Genomic DNA, 20,582 nt, shown 5'->3' with positions numbered 1-20,582 from the left:
GGCAGAAAATACTCAGAAGCCACAAGTGTGCACAGCAGTATATTTTATTCCCTAAAAACACGTTTTTTAGCCAGTCCAGGTACTAAGACTTCCAGCCTGAAGCAACTGGAAACGGGAAACATCAGATTTGTACAACAGAGTGCTGTATTAGGTGCCTCACGACATCTGTTCCTTGCAGCTCAAACAGCCCTGCTTCAGGGGGCAGGAGGGGATCTCCTGTTCCATGTCTCCAAGCTGAAGAAGCCTAGACAGGTTCAGCCCCAGCAGTCTCCCCCCCTCCCCAGAAGGGAGCCATTCTTCAGCATTTCTTCAGGCCATTCCAAACCCTCAAATCGCTAGGCAGAACAGTTACAAAATAACAAAAATACTCTAAAGTCTTATTAAAATATAGAAATTCCTAAACAAGCTTCACATAAACATGTGCCAAGTCACACCATCCCACCTATCTCTGCTTCTAAGCAGAGCAGGGGATCACCTCAACACCCTTCTCCCCAGTCAGCAGTTTCAGTGCCAAGCCTGTGGACTTCATGGCCCAAACCAGGGCAGGGCAGCACAACCCCCAGGCCCACCTGTGGGTCTCTCCAGCCCACACAGGCCTGTGGTCAAGGGAAGATGTTTAATTTGATGATGAATATACAGACATTCCACAGCAACACAGCCTGCTCTGCACACTTCTTCCTCCAGGAAACTTTATTCGAACTATTTACATCAGGTATGGAGTTGGTCCAGGTCCCTTCTCCCTGCTCCTCCCCAGACTTCCATCCCAGATACCCTTCCCACACCTCTAGCTTGTGGCTGCATCCAAGAAATCCAGTTCCACCTGGTGTCTGAGAGCCCAAAGCAGCAGCAACTGCAGAGCTCGGAGCAGGCCAGAAGACAAAAAAATCCTGCTGCTTCTACAGAAAAAAAGAAGGAAGGAGTGGTAAAATGAGGTGGGTAACTTGGTCCAAGCATTATCCAGAGGCTTGGTCTCCTGTTGGCTTGCTGCAGCAGTCCAGGATTCTGTAGAGGGCACCTTGTCTCACCCACAAGGCACCATCAGTGCTTTGCAAACAGCACCCCCACACAGTGGTGGCTGCACATTGCTTTGTGCCAGGCTCTGGGTGAGTGTGCTGTCCCTGCAGCCCCTTCCCAGCCTCTCCCAGAAAGCCAGGGGCTCTCACTGCAGGAAACTGTCCAGTCTGGCCTGGCTGCTGCTGGAGGAAGATGTGGAAGAAGATCCAGATGCTGGCCTGGACACCTTCCTCCTGCTCTTCACTGCTAACGGTCGGATTTCTGCCAGGTTTGTCTGGAGGTGAAACTGTCAAGGAAAGCACAGACCAGTGCCCTGGGGACACAAGTGATCCAACACCTGCTGCAGGCCAGCCTGAACCACAGATCTAGGACCCAGCCATACATCTACACCCAAGCTAAAACTCCCTGCAGGACAGTACGGGCTTTGCTACCTTTTCACAGCAGCAGAGCTCAGACACACACCTGTCCCATGAGTCAAGGAACATTTCCCATTCAGGAGAGGTTCAGATTGGATATCAGGAAAAATGCCTTCATGGTCAAGCATTGGAACAGGCTGCCCAGGGAAGTGGTGGAATCACTGTCCTTGGTAGTGTTCAAAAGATATGTAGATATGGTGGTGAGGGACATGGTTCAGTGGTGGGCTTGGCAGTGCTGGGGGACTCTGTGATCTTAGAGCTCTTTTCCAACCTTGATGATTCTATACTACCCCCTCGCACACAAAACAGCATTTAAGGGTACAGATCTGAGCTTCAAGACGTTCAGAGCCAGTGCACTGTGCTGGGAAAGGCAGAGCAGCCAGAGCCTGCAGGAGCAACCCCAGGGGAGGAGAAGCTCCACACTCGCAGGGTGAGCTCAGCCCAGCCACTCCTCACCAGAGAGGAGCAGCAGGATCCTGCAGGAATGAAGGCTCTGGGTGCACGGGCTGGCAGGCACACGGCCAGGAAGAGGCTGTGCCACACTGTTGCTCCAAGATCTCAAGGGCACAGGCAGTCCCTGCAAATTGCACAGAATTCTAGCTGATGTGCTCCCAGCAAGTTCAGGTCCTTGATGCCTTTGCTAATCTCAGACTTGTTCAGAGTCAGAGTTCCTTGAGGGTCCCTGTCCATTTTTTGTTGACTGGGGGACAGAGGAGTCCCCAAGATGGCTGAGACCAAGGAGGAAGAACAGAAATGAGGTGCCCACAGCACTCCTACTGCCACATGAGCTGCAGGAAAGGATACAGGCTGTATGAACTTTGTTCTGCCTCCCATGCCATCATACCCGGTCCTCACCTAGGAGAGAGAAACAAATGAGCCTGGAGCAGCAGTGCAGAGCCATGGCTACCTTTCCTTGTGTTGGTCATGGGCAAGGGAGAGCCTTGCAGGCCACAGCTTTTGGAAAGGGGTTAAAGCACCTGGAAAAACTCAGCGCTTGTGCTAAGCCCTCCCCTTTGGAAAAAGACAGACTGAAGGGTATTAATAAAGTTTGGGAATCTTGGGCACTTCTTGAGGCAAGCCGAGCCTTCCAGGCAAGGCTTGGGATTTTGTCACTGGGAGAGAGGAATACAAGGAAAACACCCAAAGCTCCAAGGAGGCAGAGGACTAGGACAGAGAGAGCCACTTAGTCTGCTGCCAGGAAGGGAGTGAGCATCTGTCATCCCTGGAGCTCTGCAGGACTGGGAAGTAGCCAGGTTGTGCTCCAAGATTTATTTTCCACACTCTGTATGTGGCAAGGTAAAAGCCTGGTTCGCTTCCTCCTGCAGGGTCGCTTCAGGACAGAGGTGGCACTGCCAGCCCTGGACACACTCACCAATGGGACAGTCATACTTACAGTACCCATGTTCTTGTGGGGGCCCAGCAAGCTGCCCAAAGATGGCTTCTTGGAGAGAACAGAGTTTCTGATGAATGCTGGCAAGAGTCCTTTAAGAACATCATCCTCCACATCATCTGCCCAGTTCTGTCCCACAAAAAAACCCCAAGAAAAGCCCATTCAGGAGATCATGACGGTTAAAGGAGTCCACATACAGGCAGCACTAATAACACAGACAGCTATTTAGGATAATGGCTACTGCCATACCACATGTCAGGCTGAAAACCAGCAGCTTCCAGCCTCCCACTGGGGCTCATGTGGAACAGTGCCTGGTAGGCAGGACACTGCCCCCAGCAAGGCTGGGAACAGCCACCTCGGCTGACCCCCAGCCCTTGTGGTCAGCTCCACGTGGTATTTGCCAAGCACACCTGGGGCAAAATCATCAGCAAGAAGCACGTGGGCCTCCACCCTCCCTCTCCTGTCCAATTCCAGAAGACCTGAGGCAGCAATAGTGCTTCTAGGAGACCATGAAGGAAAGCACTTTGAAGCACATACTGTGGTTCTATAGATGGGATGGTCTATGACCACAGTGGCTTCTACATGGAGAAAATGGATCCTTTATCCCAAGCTTATTAACAGCAGAATCAAAGAGGCGATACAGGAAATCAAGGTTAGTTCTTTTACCTCCACTGTTTCCTTCAGAACTTTCTTTGCCAGGTTTACCACGGGAGGCCTGTAAGAAGCCCAGGGAGCAAATCAGCAGAGATTTATTGTTCAAGTGGAGCAGGCAAGGACAGACAAGGCCAAGCAAATGACGACAAAGCTTGCAGCACGCCATCAGGCAGCTGGAGAGCTATCTGATCTCACACAGCAACTTCCAAAGCAGTGAGACTTTGATCTCCTTTAGAAGCAGAGAGAGGAGGGGGAACTCACGGCCTTTTATCCAGCTTCTGCCTTTTTGCAGGGCTGAAGGGGGATGTGCAGGGCTGATGCTCAGGGGTGTCCACATCAAAAGTGGCATCTAGGTTGATCTCATCGCTGTGGGCCGGGCGGTGCAGCTTCGGGTGCCGCAGTTCCACGGGAGTGGGGCTGCAAGGCCAGGAAAAGCGTCAGCCATCGGGCCACCACGGGCCACCCAGCAGGGGAAGGGAAGGCAGAGCTGCACACAAGGACAGCAGTGGGACCCTGTTCTGTCTGCATGTCAGAGGAAGGACAATCCAAACCCCGGAGTTTAAAGCCAATGCCCCAAACTACTGTTCCCCCTCGAATGGGCTGCGCTACAACAGCAGCACCCAGAGCCCAGGGAATCACACTGCTGCTCTATGCACACAACCCAGCTTGCTGTACTGGGGTAATGGCACAGGCTCCTCACAAGAAAGACTGAATAAAAACACGAGATGTCATTTTTCAGGCTAGGTTCCTCTGCCTGGCTAAGATCTCTGGTCCCCATACACCAGGCCACGCTCACCAGAAGGCCAGCTCTGAAGCAACCAGAAGAGAAGCTTTAGGGATGTTTCCCTGGCAGGACATAGAAACAAAGAGTTTTTCAAAACCCAGGCCATTCCTCCACCTGCTCCTGACCCAAACCCTCAGAGACATGCACTTTTTCCAGTCAGCCACAAGAAAAAGGATACAAGGAACAAAACAGCCATACTACTGCAACACCTGCCAGCCTAGCACATCTCTACTTCCCCAGCTAATTAAACTGTCAGCTCTTGCTCTGGACCCATGACCACCATCCTTGGCCTGTATCTGAGGATACAGCTCACTAACCTTTCAAAGACTAGCCGACTGAGTGTCTCTCTGGTTACAGATGGGACCTTCAGAGTGTCCTGCAGGATGTCTATCTTCTTCTTCAAACTCTAGAGGGAAAAGGGAAAGCAGACAGTGAGATAAGGAAAGATTTTCTAGTAGATACTTTGCCCCTTTTCCATAAATCAGCATCAGGTGGAGCTCAGAGGTGGGCTGGGAAACTTAGTCACTGAGCAAAAGCCAGCATAACTTCTGGCTTTGCAGCTGCAGGCCATGGCCAGCTGCCAGTTACTGCAGACTGAGGAATGATATTCTCACCAAGATCTCCTTGTCTGCATTCTTCAGATCCTTCTGGGTGCTTTTTAACTCCTCCTGTGTCTTTTCCAAGTCTGAAGTTGTTTTCTGCAGCTGCAGGATAAAAGAGCAGAGTGTGGGTTACACCACTGGGTAAGGGAGACTGCAGACCCCTGTGAGAGCAGTGGGCTCTGCACCACATGCTACTTCCCCTGTTTAAGGGTTCAATTTTCCTGTATCAGTCTGACCAATCTCTCCTGTACCAGCACAAGCCAATCCCTACCCACTTCCACAAGCTGCCTGCAGAGGGATCTCCAGGGCTGCTTGCCCAGCCTTTCCTGAACATTTATGCCTGACGGGGACAGCTTTTCCCTGCTCTAACACTTGGTGGCTGCGTTCTGAATTCCTGCAGGACTTTGGACACACCAGAGCACAGGAATTACAAACCACAGGCTGGAGGATGGCTGTGCATCAGCAGCGCTGGCACATGGACAAGCCTGATTCAACAGGGAAGCGTGCCAGAAGTGGTCGGGAAGTGGATGGCTACCACATCAGAGATTTCTGTGGGTCCTGGAGGCTGGGCCAGCCCACGGACTGTGAGTACAGTCAGCTCCCTGTCAGCCAAGCCCTGAGCCCTGAGTGCACTGACTCGCATCCTCCTGACCCAGCTGTGATCACAGCTTGGCTCTGACTCAGCCTGGAACAGCTCAATTCCAGCAGCAGCACCTTGTGTAGGGGGTTAACACTCCTGGGGAGCAGCACAGCAATCTGAAAACCTCCTTCTCCTTTTGAGGGGACAACAGCTATGGCTGAGGAACAAAAATAGGCCAAAGCCACCCACAGCTTCTTACTTTGTTGGCTGAGACACGGGGATGCCCCAGGGAACACCTGTGCCTTGGAGAGTGAGGCTGCAGGCACACACTTTTCACGGGGACGTGCTACCAGAACAGACAAAGTGCTTCCTGGCCTGAGCTAACACGGCCCAGCCAGGCCTGGAGCAGGGGGGAGCACGTGTCAGCAGAGGCATATTAGCATTCCCAGGCTCTGCACCAGTTCAAAACCAGCCCAGGCAGGGTCTGTGCAGGGCCACCTGCACGTCCTCACTGCACTTTGGGAACCTCTCCTGCCTGGGCACAGCATGATGAGCCCTGGCCCAGTTCAGCTGGTCGAAGGCACAAGGCTGGGTGTGACTGGTTGTGCCAAGCCAGGGCTAAGCCCTGCTCAACTGACACTGGCTCCAAACCCCTTCCCACCTTTCCAAGGGGCCCAGTGCTGCAGAAGGAGAGGCTGTCAGCTGAGCGCTCAGCAGTGTCGCAGGATGAAGGAAGTGCTACTTCCAGAACCCAGTGGGAGCAGTGGAGCACCTGTGTGCTGCTGCCTTCCAGCCCAGGCTCCCTGCCAAACTCTGGCTCTGCACATGCTGCCCTACCACTGTCCTCAGAGACTGCACTCCTGACAACAGCCCATGAGCTGCTCGCTCACCGCAGCATCACACCCTGACCCAGAAACCCCAGCCTGACCTTCCACACACCCGTAACAGTCAGGTAGTGCTCAGTGTGGGAGTGGGTCACTGCAGAGGCCTTGGGCCTCAGTTGTGGGCAGGGATCTATAGACCAGTTGTTACCCTGGTGATTCACACTCTCCCCTTTACCTTGTTATTGACAGAGAACAGCTCCTTCTTCAGCTTCTCTGTCATCTCAACAGAGACCTTCCGAGCCTCCTTCAAGTTCTCATATTCCCTGCGAAGAGACCCAAAGAGTCACGCTGTTTGCAAGATGACTGAGCTAGAACTTCTCAGAGGCAAGCCTAGAACCTTAATTTGAAGCTCTGGAACTGCAGAGCCACCAGAGAAAACCCAGGAGACACAAAGCCCTTAGGGAAGAGAGCTGAGTGTACCAACACTGTGTCACACATTCTGCTACACTATGGGGGAGAAAAAACCTGCAAGGGATATCATGCCTGATTCCACCAGCAAAATGGAAACCAGAGCCAGAGACATTTCAGTTGCCAATGAAAAAGACAGACAGACAACAGAGCACAGTCTTCATGCTGGCAGCAAACAGGGGACTTTGATTTAAGTGACTTTTCAGAGACTTCACACTATTGGCCATGCACATTCACTCCCAATTACACCACAGGGACACTTGCCTCATTACAGCTTCATACCAAAGCTGCAGTTACTCAGCTGCCATCAGAATGGACCCAAAAAAAGCTGTGTTTTTGCCCAGCAGGACCAGATGGATTTCCAGGTAGGGGAGGGCAGCAGTGCAGACTTGCCTTGCCAGAGCACACCAGAGGCCACATCTGCACAGTGCAGGGCTGCAGAGGGCACAACCTGGAGCTCCTCATCCGCTCGCTTCCCCCCAGGCACGAGAAGAAAGCAGAGGGAATAATCATCATCACTTCATAGGTGCACTGACAACTCTGGAGACAGTTCCCATGGTGACACACATGTCACTACAGTGACAACAGGAACAGTTCAGTGTGACAGGCTCCAAACTAGGTCCCCGGGATGTGTCAGTCAAAACCCAGTGGAAGCCTGAAGAGGCGGAAAGAGCCCCGCAGAGCCCATGTGCCTGCTGCTACTCAGCAGAGGGTCTCCCTGGGCTGAGGTTAGGATAGGACAGCACTAGCCAGCTGTGCCAAGCCTGCAGCACCTACTTCTTCAGTGAGACACAATAGATTGCAAGCTGTTCAACCGCTGCCTGCCCAACTCCCATCTCTCTGATCATCTCCTCCACTTCGGGGCGCTGGCTCTGAAGCAAAAGCTCAATCCTGCATGAAAGAAACCAAACAAAAACATACTCTCAAGCTCATGAGTCACAAACAGAGCAGGGAAAACGACAGGAGCCCTGCTTCCCCCCATGAGGCTGGTGCAGCCTGAGCTCCTGCTGCAGACACTCTGGGTGTCATGAGGGAAGAGACACAGCTGCCTCATCCCAAGCAGGGCTTTTCGCTAGGGAAGAGCAGCACCCCTTGGATTAGAGAAGGGGCAGCTGTACACACATAGTGCACATGGAGCTGATGCCCCAGCTCTTAGTCCCTACAGCCCTGTGGCTGAATGTGTTCCTGGGCTGGCATTCTGCCCCAGCATCCTCTGATAACAGGAATGGCACATAGCCATGCTTGGGGCACTGGGGATGAGGCCAGTACCATGCCTTGCTGCTCTTTAATGAGAGCAGCTGTCTAGAAACCTAGCAGGGACAGGCAAGGGCAGGCCTGCTAATGCAGCAGTTTCCAACCTTACAGGTAAGGTGATGCAGTCTGTGAAGGAGGATGTTGCAGCAGGCCCAGCAGGACCCCTCCCTCCCCCTCCAGGAAGGGGAGAGGTGTGCAGCCCAGCCTGCCAGGCCCAGGGAGCACCCCGGATCTCACCGCTCCATGGTTCTCAGCTTGTTCCGCAGGCGGCGGGCCTCCTCCTTTGAACTTCTGCTATCCTCCTGCTGCTGCTCTAGGAATTTCATCTGCTTCTGCAGAGAAGCAAGCACACACAGACCGTTAGGAAGGCTCCAGGGATTGTCAGAGAAACATCCCGGCTTATGCGCGCTGCGGGCAGCTGGGAGCATACACTGGCTCTTAATGCTATCACCACCTCAGCAGCCCAGGATTAGGGACAGTTGAGCTCCCTCCCGCTGCACCCCCAGCTCTGCCCCCCACCAGCACAGCAGGGTCTCAGTGCTAATCGCAAGGCGAGGCTGGAGCTGGCACCACATCGTAGCCCCTCTCTGCTGGGAGCACTGGAGGGGCTGCACAGTGCCCTGTACGCAGTGATGATCTGTTTTACAAAGCAACGGAGTCCACAGCAAGCAAACCTGGCTATCACCTTCTGCTCCGTGCACAGCTGATTGCTTTAGCCTCCATATTCTCCCTGCTATTAGTTGCTTAGAGCATAAATAGGAATGAGTGGGTCTCTTTTGGGAGACCTCAGCCAAACAAGACACAAACCCAGGCACTTCGCTCACCTGCTGCAAGCCTATTGCAGCCATCGCCTCTCCAGGCTCTCCAGCAGCAACACAAACCCTCAGCTGAGCTGGAAAAGCACACATCTGCAGTGTGGCAGAGGACAGGGAGAGCTGAATTAGCACCACTCCAATGCATCTAGGTTCGTGTGTGCCTGGGCATCTCTCACAGCAACTTTGAAAGGCTCTGGCCCTGGTTTCTGCACAGTGCTGATTCTAGGGAGAGGCCTGGCAAAGGACCACCGCTTCGTAAAGCTCCTTCCCACACAGAAGTTAAAGGATTTTATCCACTTCCTGCCACAGGAACCAAACAGCTGTGAAACCACTGGGAATTTGCGGAGGGAGAGTGTTGCAGGCTCACATGTTACTCTTGCTTAACCAGAGCCCATCTTTGGCTTTCCCTAACCAGAACCTTCTACACTTCAGATCCCCACAGTAGCGTCTTGGAGCAGAGTCCCCAGCCTCAGCCAGCCTGAAACAGCAGCAAACTCTCGCACAGAGGTTCAGCAGCAGCTGACAGTGCCAGCAGAAGACAGGGACGGTGCAGTCTTAACCTGCGTCACAGCAAGTTAAGCCTGTATTTTCACTGCAGAAGTTTAGTGCTTTAATCTTTAATGATGCAGTATAAGACAGTGCTTGGCATTCAGCTGGGAAACCCCGTACACCACAGAAAAGATACCTCCAGGTCCCTAATCCTTCTGCCCTGCCCAGCTTTCATTAAAAGGACTTAAGCACACAGAGAGGGTTTTGCAACAGGCAAGATAAGCACAGAGCTTCCTCTGGAAGTGTCAAGGGAGGAAAGCCAAGCACAGAGATGTTGAATCCAGCAGCAAGCACTGCCCCAATTGTTTCTGCTGGAGTAGGGAGCATCAGAAGTATCCTGCCACTGATACATCCAGGATCCCACCAGCATCTTTGGCATGGCCTAGATCCCGGCTGCCTTTACACCAAACAGATTGGATATAACCCCATGATTGGGTAAAAAGAGTTGTGCTGGCTCACAGAAAGGTCTGTCTGGCTTTAATTCATTACTCTGTCCTTCTAGTGTCAGGTAGAGCTGGACTGGTTCCTCCCAGAAAAGCCCAGCTGCAGGTGGTGTACAGCAAGACAGCCCCATGACACATCTACAAGCTCTCCCTGGGCCACTTGACCTTGCAGGTCAAGGAATATGATGCACTTTAGCATACTGGGTCAGACCCATACTCCAAGGGGCAGAGAGCTTGGGAAGTGCAGTTGACCTCTACCCCATCTTTCAGCCTGCAAATCAGAACCCCCCATACCTTGCACCCCATCTACCTGAGACAGGCACATCACCTTCACATAGCAGAAACTGCCCAGCCCACCCAAGGCAGAGCTGCTACAAGACATCCCAACAAAGCAGCTCCTGCTCTTACCCTTTTCCTCTTGCTGTTTACGCACAGTACATGACTACACACTGAGTCACTGCACGCTGAAACACACAGGAATATTTGATCCCTGGACTTCACAACATTACTAACCTAACTGAAGCAAAGCCCTGGCAACAGAGGAGAGACAGGAGAGTTAGCTGGATCAGATCCCACTCAGTAGAAGCCTGCAACTCCCCCTCCATATTTTTCAGTTTGATTTCTCCCCCAGTCAAACTAAGAAACTAATTTTCCTTGAATCCCGCCTGGCCTAAACCCATTTCAGAAGAACATTCTACCACAGGGAGCCAGCATTTCGGCAATGGGGCGCTGGGGCCAGTTCCCACACTAGGCTCATGCTGCTACCTTTATGATCAGCACTGCCACTTCGTTAGCAAGGCTCAGCCACACCCCCCAGGCTGGGCTGTCAACCCTCCCTCACCACGGCCACCTCTGCCTTGAGCATGCAGCCACCTGTACACAAACCACAGGCCTGGCTGCTATGCCTCTGAATCACCTCCAGGCAGAGCACATGCAGGACCTCGAGTCCAGCAACACCACTTGCTTTGATAAATAAAAACAAAATAAAAACCCAGGCACCAGGTTCAAAATCCCACCAGCACAAGCCCTTTATTAGTAGGACCTGCAGGGACCTTCAGCAAAACTAACACTGACTGAGCAATGGTAAGTGCTGAGGTCCTGCTGGGGACAGGAAGGGTACCTTGAGAGAGGAGCACAGCATCTCTGTCTCTCCCAGCACCTTCTGGAGCGACTCTATCGTGGCATTGCGCACATCCAGAGTGTCCCTCAGCCCATCCACAACAGCCTGGCATTCTCGCTTTTCTTTCTCTGGAAAAGAAAAGAAGAAAGAAAAAGGTCATGGCCCAGTAACCCAGACTGCAGCTGCCCCACAGCAGCCAGAGTGCACTCACTGCTTGCAGTCCCAGCTCCAGGCTGCCAGGATTTGGCCGTTCCTGGAGAGAGCCATTTCTCTAAGTGCTGTCTGCACCAGGTTCTGTACTGAGCAACAGCTTCTCTCAGTGCCAGCAGGATTCAAGATTTCTTTACTAAAGATAAAAAATTCCCTTTAATAGCTTTCCAGTGCCAGCCCTGCTAGCGTTAAGATGATGCATCTTAACTCTTGCGTTTTCTCAAAGCCAGGCTTGCACAAGGGAATCATTCCTCTCGAGTTACACCACGCTGTCACAGAGCTGGAGAGCAGAGCTCTGAGCCCGTCCTCTCCACGTGGAGCCTCATGTGCCAGGAAGCCCTTTGGGTGCCACTGGGCAGCTGTATGCAGTGGTACACCATACTCTGGCATCTGCCATCACCACAGCACCTATGTTGTGAAGGGCAAGAAGCAGAGACACCGGGGACTTTGCAGGACACATGACAGCTTAAGTAGATTCCCCAAGCGCCCACTTTTTGCAGGTCATAAAACCTGAGTCCTGCTGTTCCTCCCCCAGGCAAACCAGGAACACGTGCCTCTGACCACCAGAAAGAAGGTGGTGGAAAAAAACCACCAGATATTGATTTGTTTTGTCGAGACAAGGGAAGAACAGCTCACGAAGCAACAACCACCATCAGGAGCTGACAGACCTACGCAGGGAACAGCCAGCATTGCTGGAAAGCTCAAAACAGTTGGGTAATGAGGGAAAGCAGCAGCCCTTCCACCTAACCCTGTTGAGAGCAAAGTAAATTTTTCAGCTCAGCATCTTCAGTCTTTGCTAAAATCGCCTCTGGCTCCAGCTTGACAAGAGTGGAGAGCCAAACAGTGCTTTTCCAAAAATCTTCTCCTTGCAAGCAATCCAGTTTCAAATTGTGCCACCATATCCTGTGGAAGCATGACCTGCAGTGCAGCTTCACTGCTTGATCAGAGAGTAGAAGAGCCACGTGGGACTGGGGAAGAAGAGAGGAATATATCCCAGAAGAAGCACGCGGGTGGCTTCTCCATTGATCTGCATAACCCTTTCTCACCAGCACAGCCTGGAGACGCTCCCCTGCATTTGCAGGGACTCCACACCCACCAGAAGAGTTAGGGCTTCCCCCTCCTCCGTTCCCAGCTGCCCAGAGGCAGATGGCAGGAGTCAAAGCTCTCCGTGCTGCAGGAATGAGTTTTCAGCTCATTCAGAGTGCCTCCCACAGCGCCTGCTGGGTCTGCTCGGAGCTCGGCACCTCTTGAGCCATTTGCAAGCTGATCCGAGCCTGGCAGTTCCACAGCTCCTCTGCACAGCACAGCACAGAGCAGAGCACAGCTTCACATGGAGAACTTATACAGAGGAACCAGCAGAGAGCAGAGTACCCACAGCAAAGGAGGCAGGAGGTGGGAAGGAGCTTCGCATTTCCAATATGAAAAGAGAATGGGATAGGGAATGTCAAATCCAACCTCTACTCACCAGGAGCCGAGAAGATTAGCAGGCCTTCGAGCAGTTTTTCTTAGATAACATCCTAGCAAGAATCCCAGCCACCTTCCCCAGAAGATCTGGCTCTCTACCAAGTCACTAAACTCAACCGAGCTGGCAGGAGAACAGGCCTCAGAATAGAGCTGTGCAGACTGTCCAATTCTGCTCTCAGGCTAAGGACTGAATCCTCATTCTACTGGCTATTCACGTCTGTCTCGTGCATGAAGGGAACACAGAGGGAAGACAACTCTCGGGGCGTGGGTGAGCCCCCAGCATTCTTTAAACATTTTTTTTTCCCTTCTGCTAGCATGTTTTAGGATTTCTGTCACTTAGACTGACATTTTCCTTTTGCTGCTCATGACTCATGTTCTGATGACAGGCTGCCTACAGACGATGCTTAAAACCCATCGACAAGTCTCCAGGGCTTTTGCTTTTCCTGCCTCCCTCAAACATCCTCTAAAATTAAAGATGGGAAAATGGAAGTGCGCACACACTGAACTCCGTCTGCTCCTCGCGCGACACATGTGGCACTGCAACAGCCAAACAAATCCAAAGCCTTCCCACTGCTGCTTTTGGACACCACTTTCACCCTCTCATCTGCTGGAGGGAGTGAGCCTTGGCCACATACAGCTGTGAGTTTCCCAGTGAGCAAACCAAGGGTTTTGCTTTCAAGCCTGCTCCGGATAGAGCTGTGCTGCAATTCTGTAGCTTCTGATTAGGAAGAGGGGCAAAAAAAATTGCATCTGTGTGTCTAAACTCACAGTAAGCTCCTGAGTTACAGCAGAGCTGGGCCAGGCTGCAGGCCTTGGCTCTGTCATACAGAGCTTTAGGTGGTCCCACCCCAGAAAAAGCTCTGAAGAAGCTGTACCAGTGAAACAGTTTGCAGCCTGCACCGTTTCAGAGAGGGGTGGGCTCTGCACAGGGGTTCCTCAGGCCTGGACAAGCCACTTGATAGAGCCTAGGACCTGTCAGCTGTGGCTGCCAGCCCCCTGCAGGCAGCTGGAACTCACCTTTCATGGAGAGCTGAGCCTTCACCTTGTCCAGTTCATTCTGAAACACAACACAGAGAACCCGATTAGGAAACGCCCTGCAGAGATGCTTTCACCACATCCTAAAAGGACCAGAGGGTTCTCAGCAGGACGTTTGCACCAGGCAGGTGCTAAGGAGGGAACACAGAAACAGCAAGCACAGAGTTACAAGCCAGGACTATCACAGGGAACGCAAAGAGCACCTCCAACTGGCATCCTTCAGATGGGGGGGGAAGAGAGGATCGCAGTTTCAATTTAGCCTTGTCAACCTTGTGTTTCTCGCACTGTCAGTCATCTTGTTTAAGCTGAATAATTTTGGAAGGCTCTCAGGGAAACACAGGAAATCAGGCAGGAACAATTTTTATAATGTTTTACCTAAACGAGGCAATAAGGCAGGGATGTTGCCAGACTAACCGGATTATTGAGAGTTCTTTAAACTGAAGTGAACTTTAATTGGATGCAGGTGGGAGACAGGAGGGCACACTCAAACACCTGAGAAAGTAACCAAGCATGCAATCAAACAGGCTGACAGACACTGAAGTCACTGCAGCTCAGGATGCTGATACAAGCTAACAGCTCAATCGAATCGCTGGAAACAGATCACTGAGAAACTAATCCATACCACACGAAACTGAGGGTGCACAACATCTCCTGGGTGCCACAAGGGTCTGAGGAACATCAAATATTTCTAACGCCTTCATCAAGAATCAGAAAGAGGCAGCAAATGCCCTGTAGTTTAAATTAGTGATAATGAGGTGATATGACTTAACCCTGGCAAATAGCCAAAGGAAATGTAGAGAGGTTACAGAGAGGCTATTTATATATATATATATATATATATATATATATATATATATATATATAAAAACCCAGAGAGAGAAATATATGCAGGAAAGAGTCAACAGAAGATGACTTAAAAAGCTGTGTTAGAGAACTGCAGAGGAAAGCACATAACAAGTCAGGCAGGAACTGCAGTGGAATAAAACCACAATAAAATGCCAACACAGAACTGAAGCAGAGCACACAAATCTGTGCAACCCGGAATGCTACATGCAAATCTGAGCCAAGAATAGCACCACCAGTGACCACGGATCTGACGGGACCAGAGCAAAGCTCTGCCAGTGACAATAAAGGCAGGAGAGAGAATATGGGATGTAAAGCTTGGTAAGCAGAAGGGACTAAATGCAAAGCCTAGCAGAGCTGACTTGGATTTGCCCCCAGGGGCACAACTGCTGGAGGGCTGAGGTGGAATTAACTCTGCTGCAGGAACTATTCTGGAGTAGCTTCCGCAGAGTCCTATTCAGGAACGATTAGTGAGCTCAGAAGATGTGCCAATTATCATGATAGCACAGAAATCCTGGGCTACTGCGGGCAGCTATGTAACATTACCTCATTCATCAACTTAATCTGAAATCCCTCATCCTCCACCACAGCTACTCTGGGGATACAGGTTCCCTCTGGTGTTTCTGTTGAAGTTTATGCCTGGGGGTGGAAAGCAAAGCAGTCCCTGCACTCCTTTGACCGCAGACATTTCAGAGCAGAAGCAAGAATGAGGAACAGCACCAAAAGACAATTACTATCCAAAAGATAATTTGGATAATTCTGCGACAACAGGAGAAGGTTTCAGATCATGAGGGAGCTCTTCTGACCACTTCACTGGGTGCCTGAGACTGGTTCTCAAAAGAGGATCCCAAGCTTGCCTCCCCAAGATGACAAGCAGACCACAGCTACACACTCTGCTTTCTAGCACACCCTTTTCATGGCAGGAGGCCAAATACTCATTCCAGGACATTTGTAGGCTGCACAGATACAGCTCCAGTTGATTACAGAGACAAATACCACTCTATGCTCAGGCTCTCAGAGGGCCAGCCAGGGGGCCTTTTCAGGTGAAACCCCTTCTGGCCAAGGATGTTACCAATTCTTTTCTCAGCCTCGAGAGCCTGGGTTTGGCCCACTGTGTGTTGGCTTTGCTGAACTGCTGCCTGGCCAGAATCAGATACCTCATTGCAGAGGATAGACGGGCATTAAATAGATGGATATTAAATCCCCCACCCACGGTGAACAAGGCATCCATGGCTATTAAGGTGCTCCATGTCCTCCAGAAACAGGGCAGCACACCACATGGAACTGTTGACAAACCAGTATCAGCCCAGCAGCAACTCGAATGCACATAGCAATGAATACCAACACAAGCTGACAATGCTAATTTACACAGAAAATATTTGGTTCTTTCCTGTCGGTGACCTCAGTGTCCTCATTAAGCAGGCAAAACACTCAGGGCTAGATGTTGCTCTGATGGCCACACAACAAGATTTATAGGAGCAGGAGGAGTTACCATCAAGCTTGTTACCAGGAGCAGCTCCACAGACCTGCCCTTGAGCAAGGAAGGGAACAGCTCTGCACAGCCTGCCTGGAGGGGGAAGGCTGGGAGAACCCATCTTGGATCCTGGGGTGGGGGTGAGAGAAAACAGAAAGCTTTTCTAGGGTAATTCTCTCCAGTCAACCCATTTCCGAGTCACTCGTCTAATTACACTTGTGAGACCAGATCTGAATATGTACCAGAGGCAACGTTTATCTGCTCTGAGGGCAAAAAGCCCCCAGTGCCCAGAGATGCTCCTCCATTTCCTCAGCACACAGACTTTGGCCTTCAGTTTTGTAAAATTAGTCGTCCTGGAGAACGACAGTGCTCCTGACATTATAGTCTGGCTGGCTTTATTTTAAAGACATATGATATACATATAGAATTGTCATGGCAACTGCTAATTATGGTAATTTCTGCACATGCTGATTCTAAAGACAAGAGGGTACAACCGTCCTGTTATACCAAGGTCAACCGACCACTTTTTTTTTTGGAACAGATAACTCCAAGACAGAAGGAAACCTGTGTCATCCACACAAAGGAGGAGAACGTGGCACAGCTGCTCCGTGTTCATCCCCACTCACTCCCAGCCCTCCACACCCAGGGGTGGCACCTGGAGAACACCACCCCAGCTCCAGCCAGAATTCCCCCAGGGACCCAGCCTCAGCCCTGTCAACTGCTGCTGGTGTGGCTTCAGGCAGTCCCTTTCCTAACATCTCTTGGGGAATTATGACTTATTCCCCACCCTGCCCCACTTCCTTCAGCCTGTGCAAGCTGCACAGAAGGGAGCAGGGGACACTTCCTCCAACAGCCCCTTTTTCCCAGAGGGGTCAGCAGACCTCATGTGCCACAGACACCAGCAGCAATTCACTGCATCTGGGATTTCCCTTCTCCTGCCTTCGGGAAGAGCTCTGTAGCCTCATTCCCAGGGGAGAAGCAGCAGTTTGTTGTGATGCTGCTTCAGGAGACTTCCAGGTAACGTAAGAACCAGAAGGAAGAGCAGCAAAGTAGAAGAGGCTTCTTGAGTCACCACATGGGATTTGGTCAGGGAGAACTTTAAATCACCCCGTAGAGACAGATGTGCTCCAGGTCAGAAACATGAGCGCAGCAAGCTCCAGCTTTGGGAAGCACCTCCTGGAGAGCACAGGCAGTCCAGGCCATGCTTCCAGGAGGCTGAAGCATCACACGAGGGAAGAACCCCCAGTCAAATTACCTGCAAGGTCTCTGCGTCCGGTGCTGCCTGCTCCTCCAGGGCAACATCAAAAAACAGCTTACTGATGATGTGTCTTTTGCTGACCTAGACACAGGAGACAGAAGAGGTTGATGAGCACAAATATGGAAACGACAGATATGGAAGACAGATGGAGGGGGAGAAAGTACCATCTTATGACAAGGCCATGAAAGGCAAATGAGATCACGTGCTTGATGCCATTAGGGCCGATGCTCTGCTTTGGCTCATCAGCACAGCAGTAGACCCCCCACTCAGTTTTTTGGGAGTGCAGCTCCAGCCAAGCTCCTGAGCCTCAGCAGAAAGATTCAGACATTTCTGACTCGAGCGCAGTCTGTTCTCTGGCAGCTCAGGCCCAAGCAGCTGACGCTGAGCTAACATGATGCCAAATCCTAAGACAGAAGTACGTGCTGCTTTCTGCAGGCAGAAGGTGCTGTAATTGAATTTGATAGCTCTCCACACCTCCCCCATGCAGTTACAGCTTTGTGTTTTAAGTATTATATACAGTCATGACACCAGCTAATTGCATGGTTACTGCCACATAAGATGTTATTTCGCGATAACTCCATGGTAACCCAGAGATGTAAGAGGCAGAGAAGAACAGAGGGAATCAACAAGTCAGGGAAGGAACAAGGGCCAAGACCTTGAGAGGAAGAAAGAAGCACGAACACAGAGTAAGCCCAAGCTGCAGCTGGATAAAAATTTACATCTGAGAGCGAGGAAACATCTCCTGCAGCCGCTCCACGCCAAGACCTACTGGCAGCACGAAGGCTGGTGACACAAGGGACTTCAAAGAAGTTCAGGTCCCAATTAAGCCACTGGAAACCCAAGCCTCAGCTTCCCATCTCAGAAGCAGAGCACATCCTTCCTTCCCTCCCTCCCCAGCCTTTGCTCTTCTCAAAGGAGGGCCAAATGCTGCAAAGCCAGGACATGTTATAAGGCCCACATGCAGCAGAACGGGCTCCTCACCTGAGAGCAATGAACCGGCCACTTCAGAAACACAAGTCAGGTGTCCCCATCATCCCTTTTCAGCCCTTTCTGTCATCCTGCCAATACTTACCCAGCCTAAATAAAAACTGAGAAAACCTAGAGCCCCTTCCAGGTGGAGCTGCAGTGACGTGGCAGGGCACATCCACTCCAATCAGAAGGGCTATGGAGGGGAGTTCATCCTCTCAGCCTTTGGGGAGTCCCAAGTGACAGAAAATCCCTCTGTCTCCTACCTCAGGCATCACCCCACAGCCCCTCGGTGCCATTGCAGAGCACCGTGCCACAGACACAGAGAGGTGTGCACAGGTGATGGCTTTACCTGGATCCTGCACTGTGGGCACGTCCGGCTCGGTGCGGTGTCAAACCACTGGATGAGGCTGAGAAAGGAAAAGGTAACAGGCACTAAATCCTTAAAATCCAGGAGTGCTGCTCCCAGGGGCCAACCCCAGCTCCCCAGAAGGCAGCAGGATGTGGCTCCTCGTTGCACACCAAAGCAGAACCACAAACCTTCAGCCCACTGGCGCGGCCGACGGGAACGCCGCGTTCCACACAGGCGCCTCCGAGACAATCCCGGGCTGAATTTAGCATGTGAGCTTATCTTTACCGGGGCAGAGCTTTCACAGAGCTCAGATCTCTCTGGGAGACAGGCTTTGAACAACCTCAGCTTCGCAGGAGCGAGCGGATCCGCGCAAGGCGCGGCACAAGAGCCGCTCTATATCAGAATGTGACAGCCGAGATCCAGCTCGGGCAGCTCCAGGGGGTGCCACTGAACACGGATCTGCGGAGCGGACAGCTCCAGGGGGTGCCACTGAACACGGATCTGCGGAGCGGGCAGCTCCAGGGGGTGCCATTGAACACGGATCTGCGGAGCGAGCGGGACCGGGCCACTCTCTGCTCCGAGATGATGGATGCAAACCTGCTGCGCTCCCCAGCAGAGCCACTAATGCATTTTGCAACCGAGCCATCACGTCACGGTGGAAAGGTTTATTTTGGGAGCAGGGTAACAGCCTGAAGCTGGCAGGTTACCTCTGGAAGCTCTCCCTCCTCCGCTGGCTGCTGGAGGAGAGCGAGCCCAAGAAGCCCAGCCGGGTAAGGGTGACAATCACACCCGTGGTGCCACTCCGAGTTTGTCAGCCAGGAAAGCAAGTGCCCACCCTCTCCCCACACACAAAGTTTATTTCCTCAGAAGAATCGTTTCCTTCCAACACAGATATTTCCAGCACGGTTCCAGCAGTAGCATAGAATTGCCAGGGAGGCTTCACCACAATCCAACACGGCTGGCACCGGCCCTCGGAGAGAAGGGAGCCCGCCGGCAGTGGAGCGACACAATCACAGAAAAGGCCTCCGAAATCTTCGAGCCCAACCCGTGACCCAACACCACCCTGTCAGCCAGACCAGGGCACCGAGTGCCACCTCCAGTCTTTCCTGAAACACCTCCCGGGACCGTGTCCCCACCACCTCCCCAGGCAGCCCGTTCCAGTGTCTAACGAGCACATCCCGGGCTGCTGCGGCCGCTCCGAGCGCCCCTCAGAGCCGGAGCGGGGGGTCACGGCTGACACCCCACGGGAGCAGCTGGCCCGCCCTACGCCCCCCCACCCCACCCGTCCCGTCCCGTCCCGTCCCTCACCAGGCATGGTGGAAGGTGTGCCCGCACGGCACGGCCGCCACGTCCCGCTCGTTGTCGAAGAAGTCGGAGCAGATGGTGCAGTGGGCACGGATGGGCATGGCGCGAACGGGGGGGGGGGGGGGCACCGGGATAGGGCGTCGGGAAGGGTTCGGAGAGGGTGTGTGGAGAGGGTGGGGTGGCTCAAAGTGGGTCCCGGGGAGATGCCGGGGGTCCCGGGGTGCCGGTGCCGGAGCGGCCGCGCGGCACCGCGCGGTTCAAATGCCGGCGCGCTCCGCCGCTTCCGGCCCGGCCCGGAAGTGACCTCACGGGGCCCGCGCAGAGAGGAGGAGCGGGGGCGCGACCGGAGGGCGTGGCCGTACCAAGGGGCGTGGATTGGTGAGGGGGCGTGTCCTGTGCTGGGGGCGTGGCCGCGCCCCAGTGCGGGCGCCCCCGGGTCCCTTTGCCCGCCGGTCCCGCGAACCCCGGACACCCCGGAGCCGAGCGGGGGCACCGGCGCCGCGAAGCCCCTTCCCGGGGACCAACTCCCGCAGGGCCCCGCTGCCCGCAGCGCCCGGGCAGTACTGCCACTCCCAGCCTGCCGCGTCCCGCTCAACCCCATGCCGCCGGCACGCCCGGCAGACCCCCGGCCCCACAGAGAGACAGGGCAGGCGGCGCTGGTGCTGTCTCAGTTTGTCCTCAGCGGGGTCTTTATTTGCCAGAGATACAGCGGGGGGGGCGCGGGGCGGCGGCGGCAGCCGCGGGCAGAGCCGGCCCTGCAGG

General features: G+C 53.0%; 1 protein-coding gene across 1 annotated transcript; it reads right to left on the bottom strand.

Annotated features, from left to right (window-relative positions):
* Window positions 1-38: 38 nt before the first annotated feature.
* Window positions 39-20,349, bottom strand: TRAIP (TRAF interacting protein). Its single transcript, XM_051793144.1, has 15 exons — window positions 19,824-20,349; window positions 18,516-18,573; window positions 17,195-17,278; window positions 13,605-13,644; window positions 10,914-11,041; window positions 8,224-8,318; window positions 7,510-7,623; window positions 6,500-6,587; window positions 4,873-4,962; window positions 4,576-4,664; window positions 3,736-3,891; window positions 3,487-3,535; window positions 2,824-2,949; window positions 2,235-2,285; window positions 39-1,288 (listed from the first exon to the last, which is right to left on the bottom strand). The coding sequence occupies exons 1-15, from the start codon at window positions 19,919-19,921 to the stop codon at window positions 1,160-1,162; spliced, it is 1,395 nt and encodes a 464-aa protein (XP_051649104.1). The 5' UTR covers window positions 19,922-20,349; the 3' UTR covers window positions 39-1,159.
* Between the last annotated feature and the right edge of the window lie 233 nt (window positions 20,350-20,582).

The sequence above is a fragment of the Manacus candei genome, unplaced genomic scaffold (assembly GCF_025592945.1).
Source record: "Manacus candei isolate 608988 ecotype Guabito, Panama unplaced genomic scaffold, ASM2559294v1 h1tg000036l, whole genome shotgun sequence".
Classification (NCBI taxonomy): domain Eukaryota; kingdom Metazoa; phylum Chordata; class Aves; order Passeriformes; family Pipridae; genus Manacus; species Manacus candei.
This window is presented reverse-complemented; position numbering and strand designations above follow the sequence as displayed.

Coding starts and splice junctions, on each gene's coding strand:
- TRAIP (XM_051793144.1), bottom strand. CDS start 19,921: ATGCCCATCCGTGCCCACTGCACCATCTGCTCCGACTTCTTCGACAAC. Junction 2,286..2,823: donor CCCACAAGAACATGGGTACT/GTAAGTATGACT, acceptor TCTCTCTCCTAG/GTGAGGACCGGGTATGATGG. Junction 1,289..2,234: donor GAACAAAGTTCATACAGCCT/GTATCCTTTCCT, acceptor TTTCACCTCCAG/ACAAACCTGGCAGAAATCCG.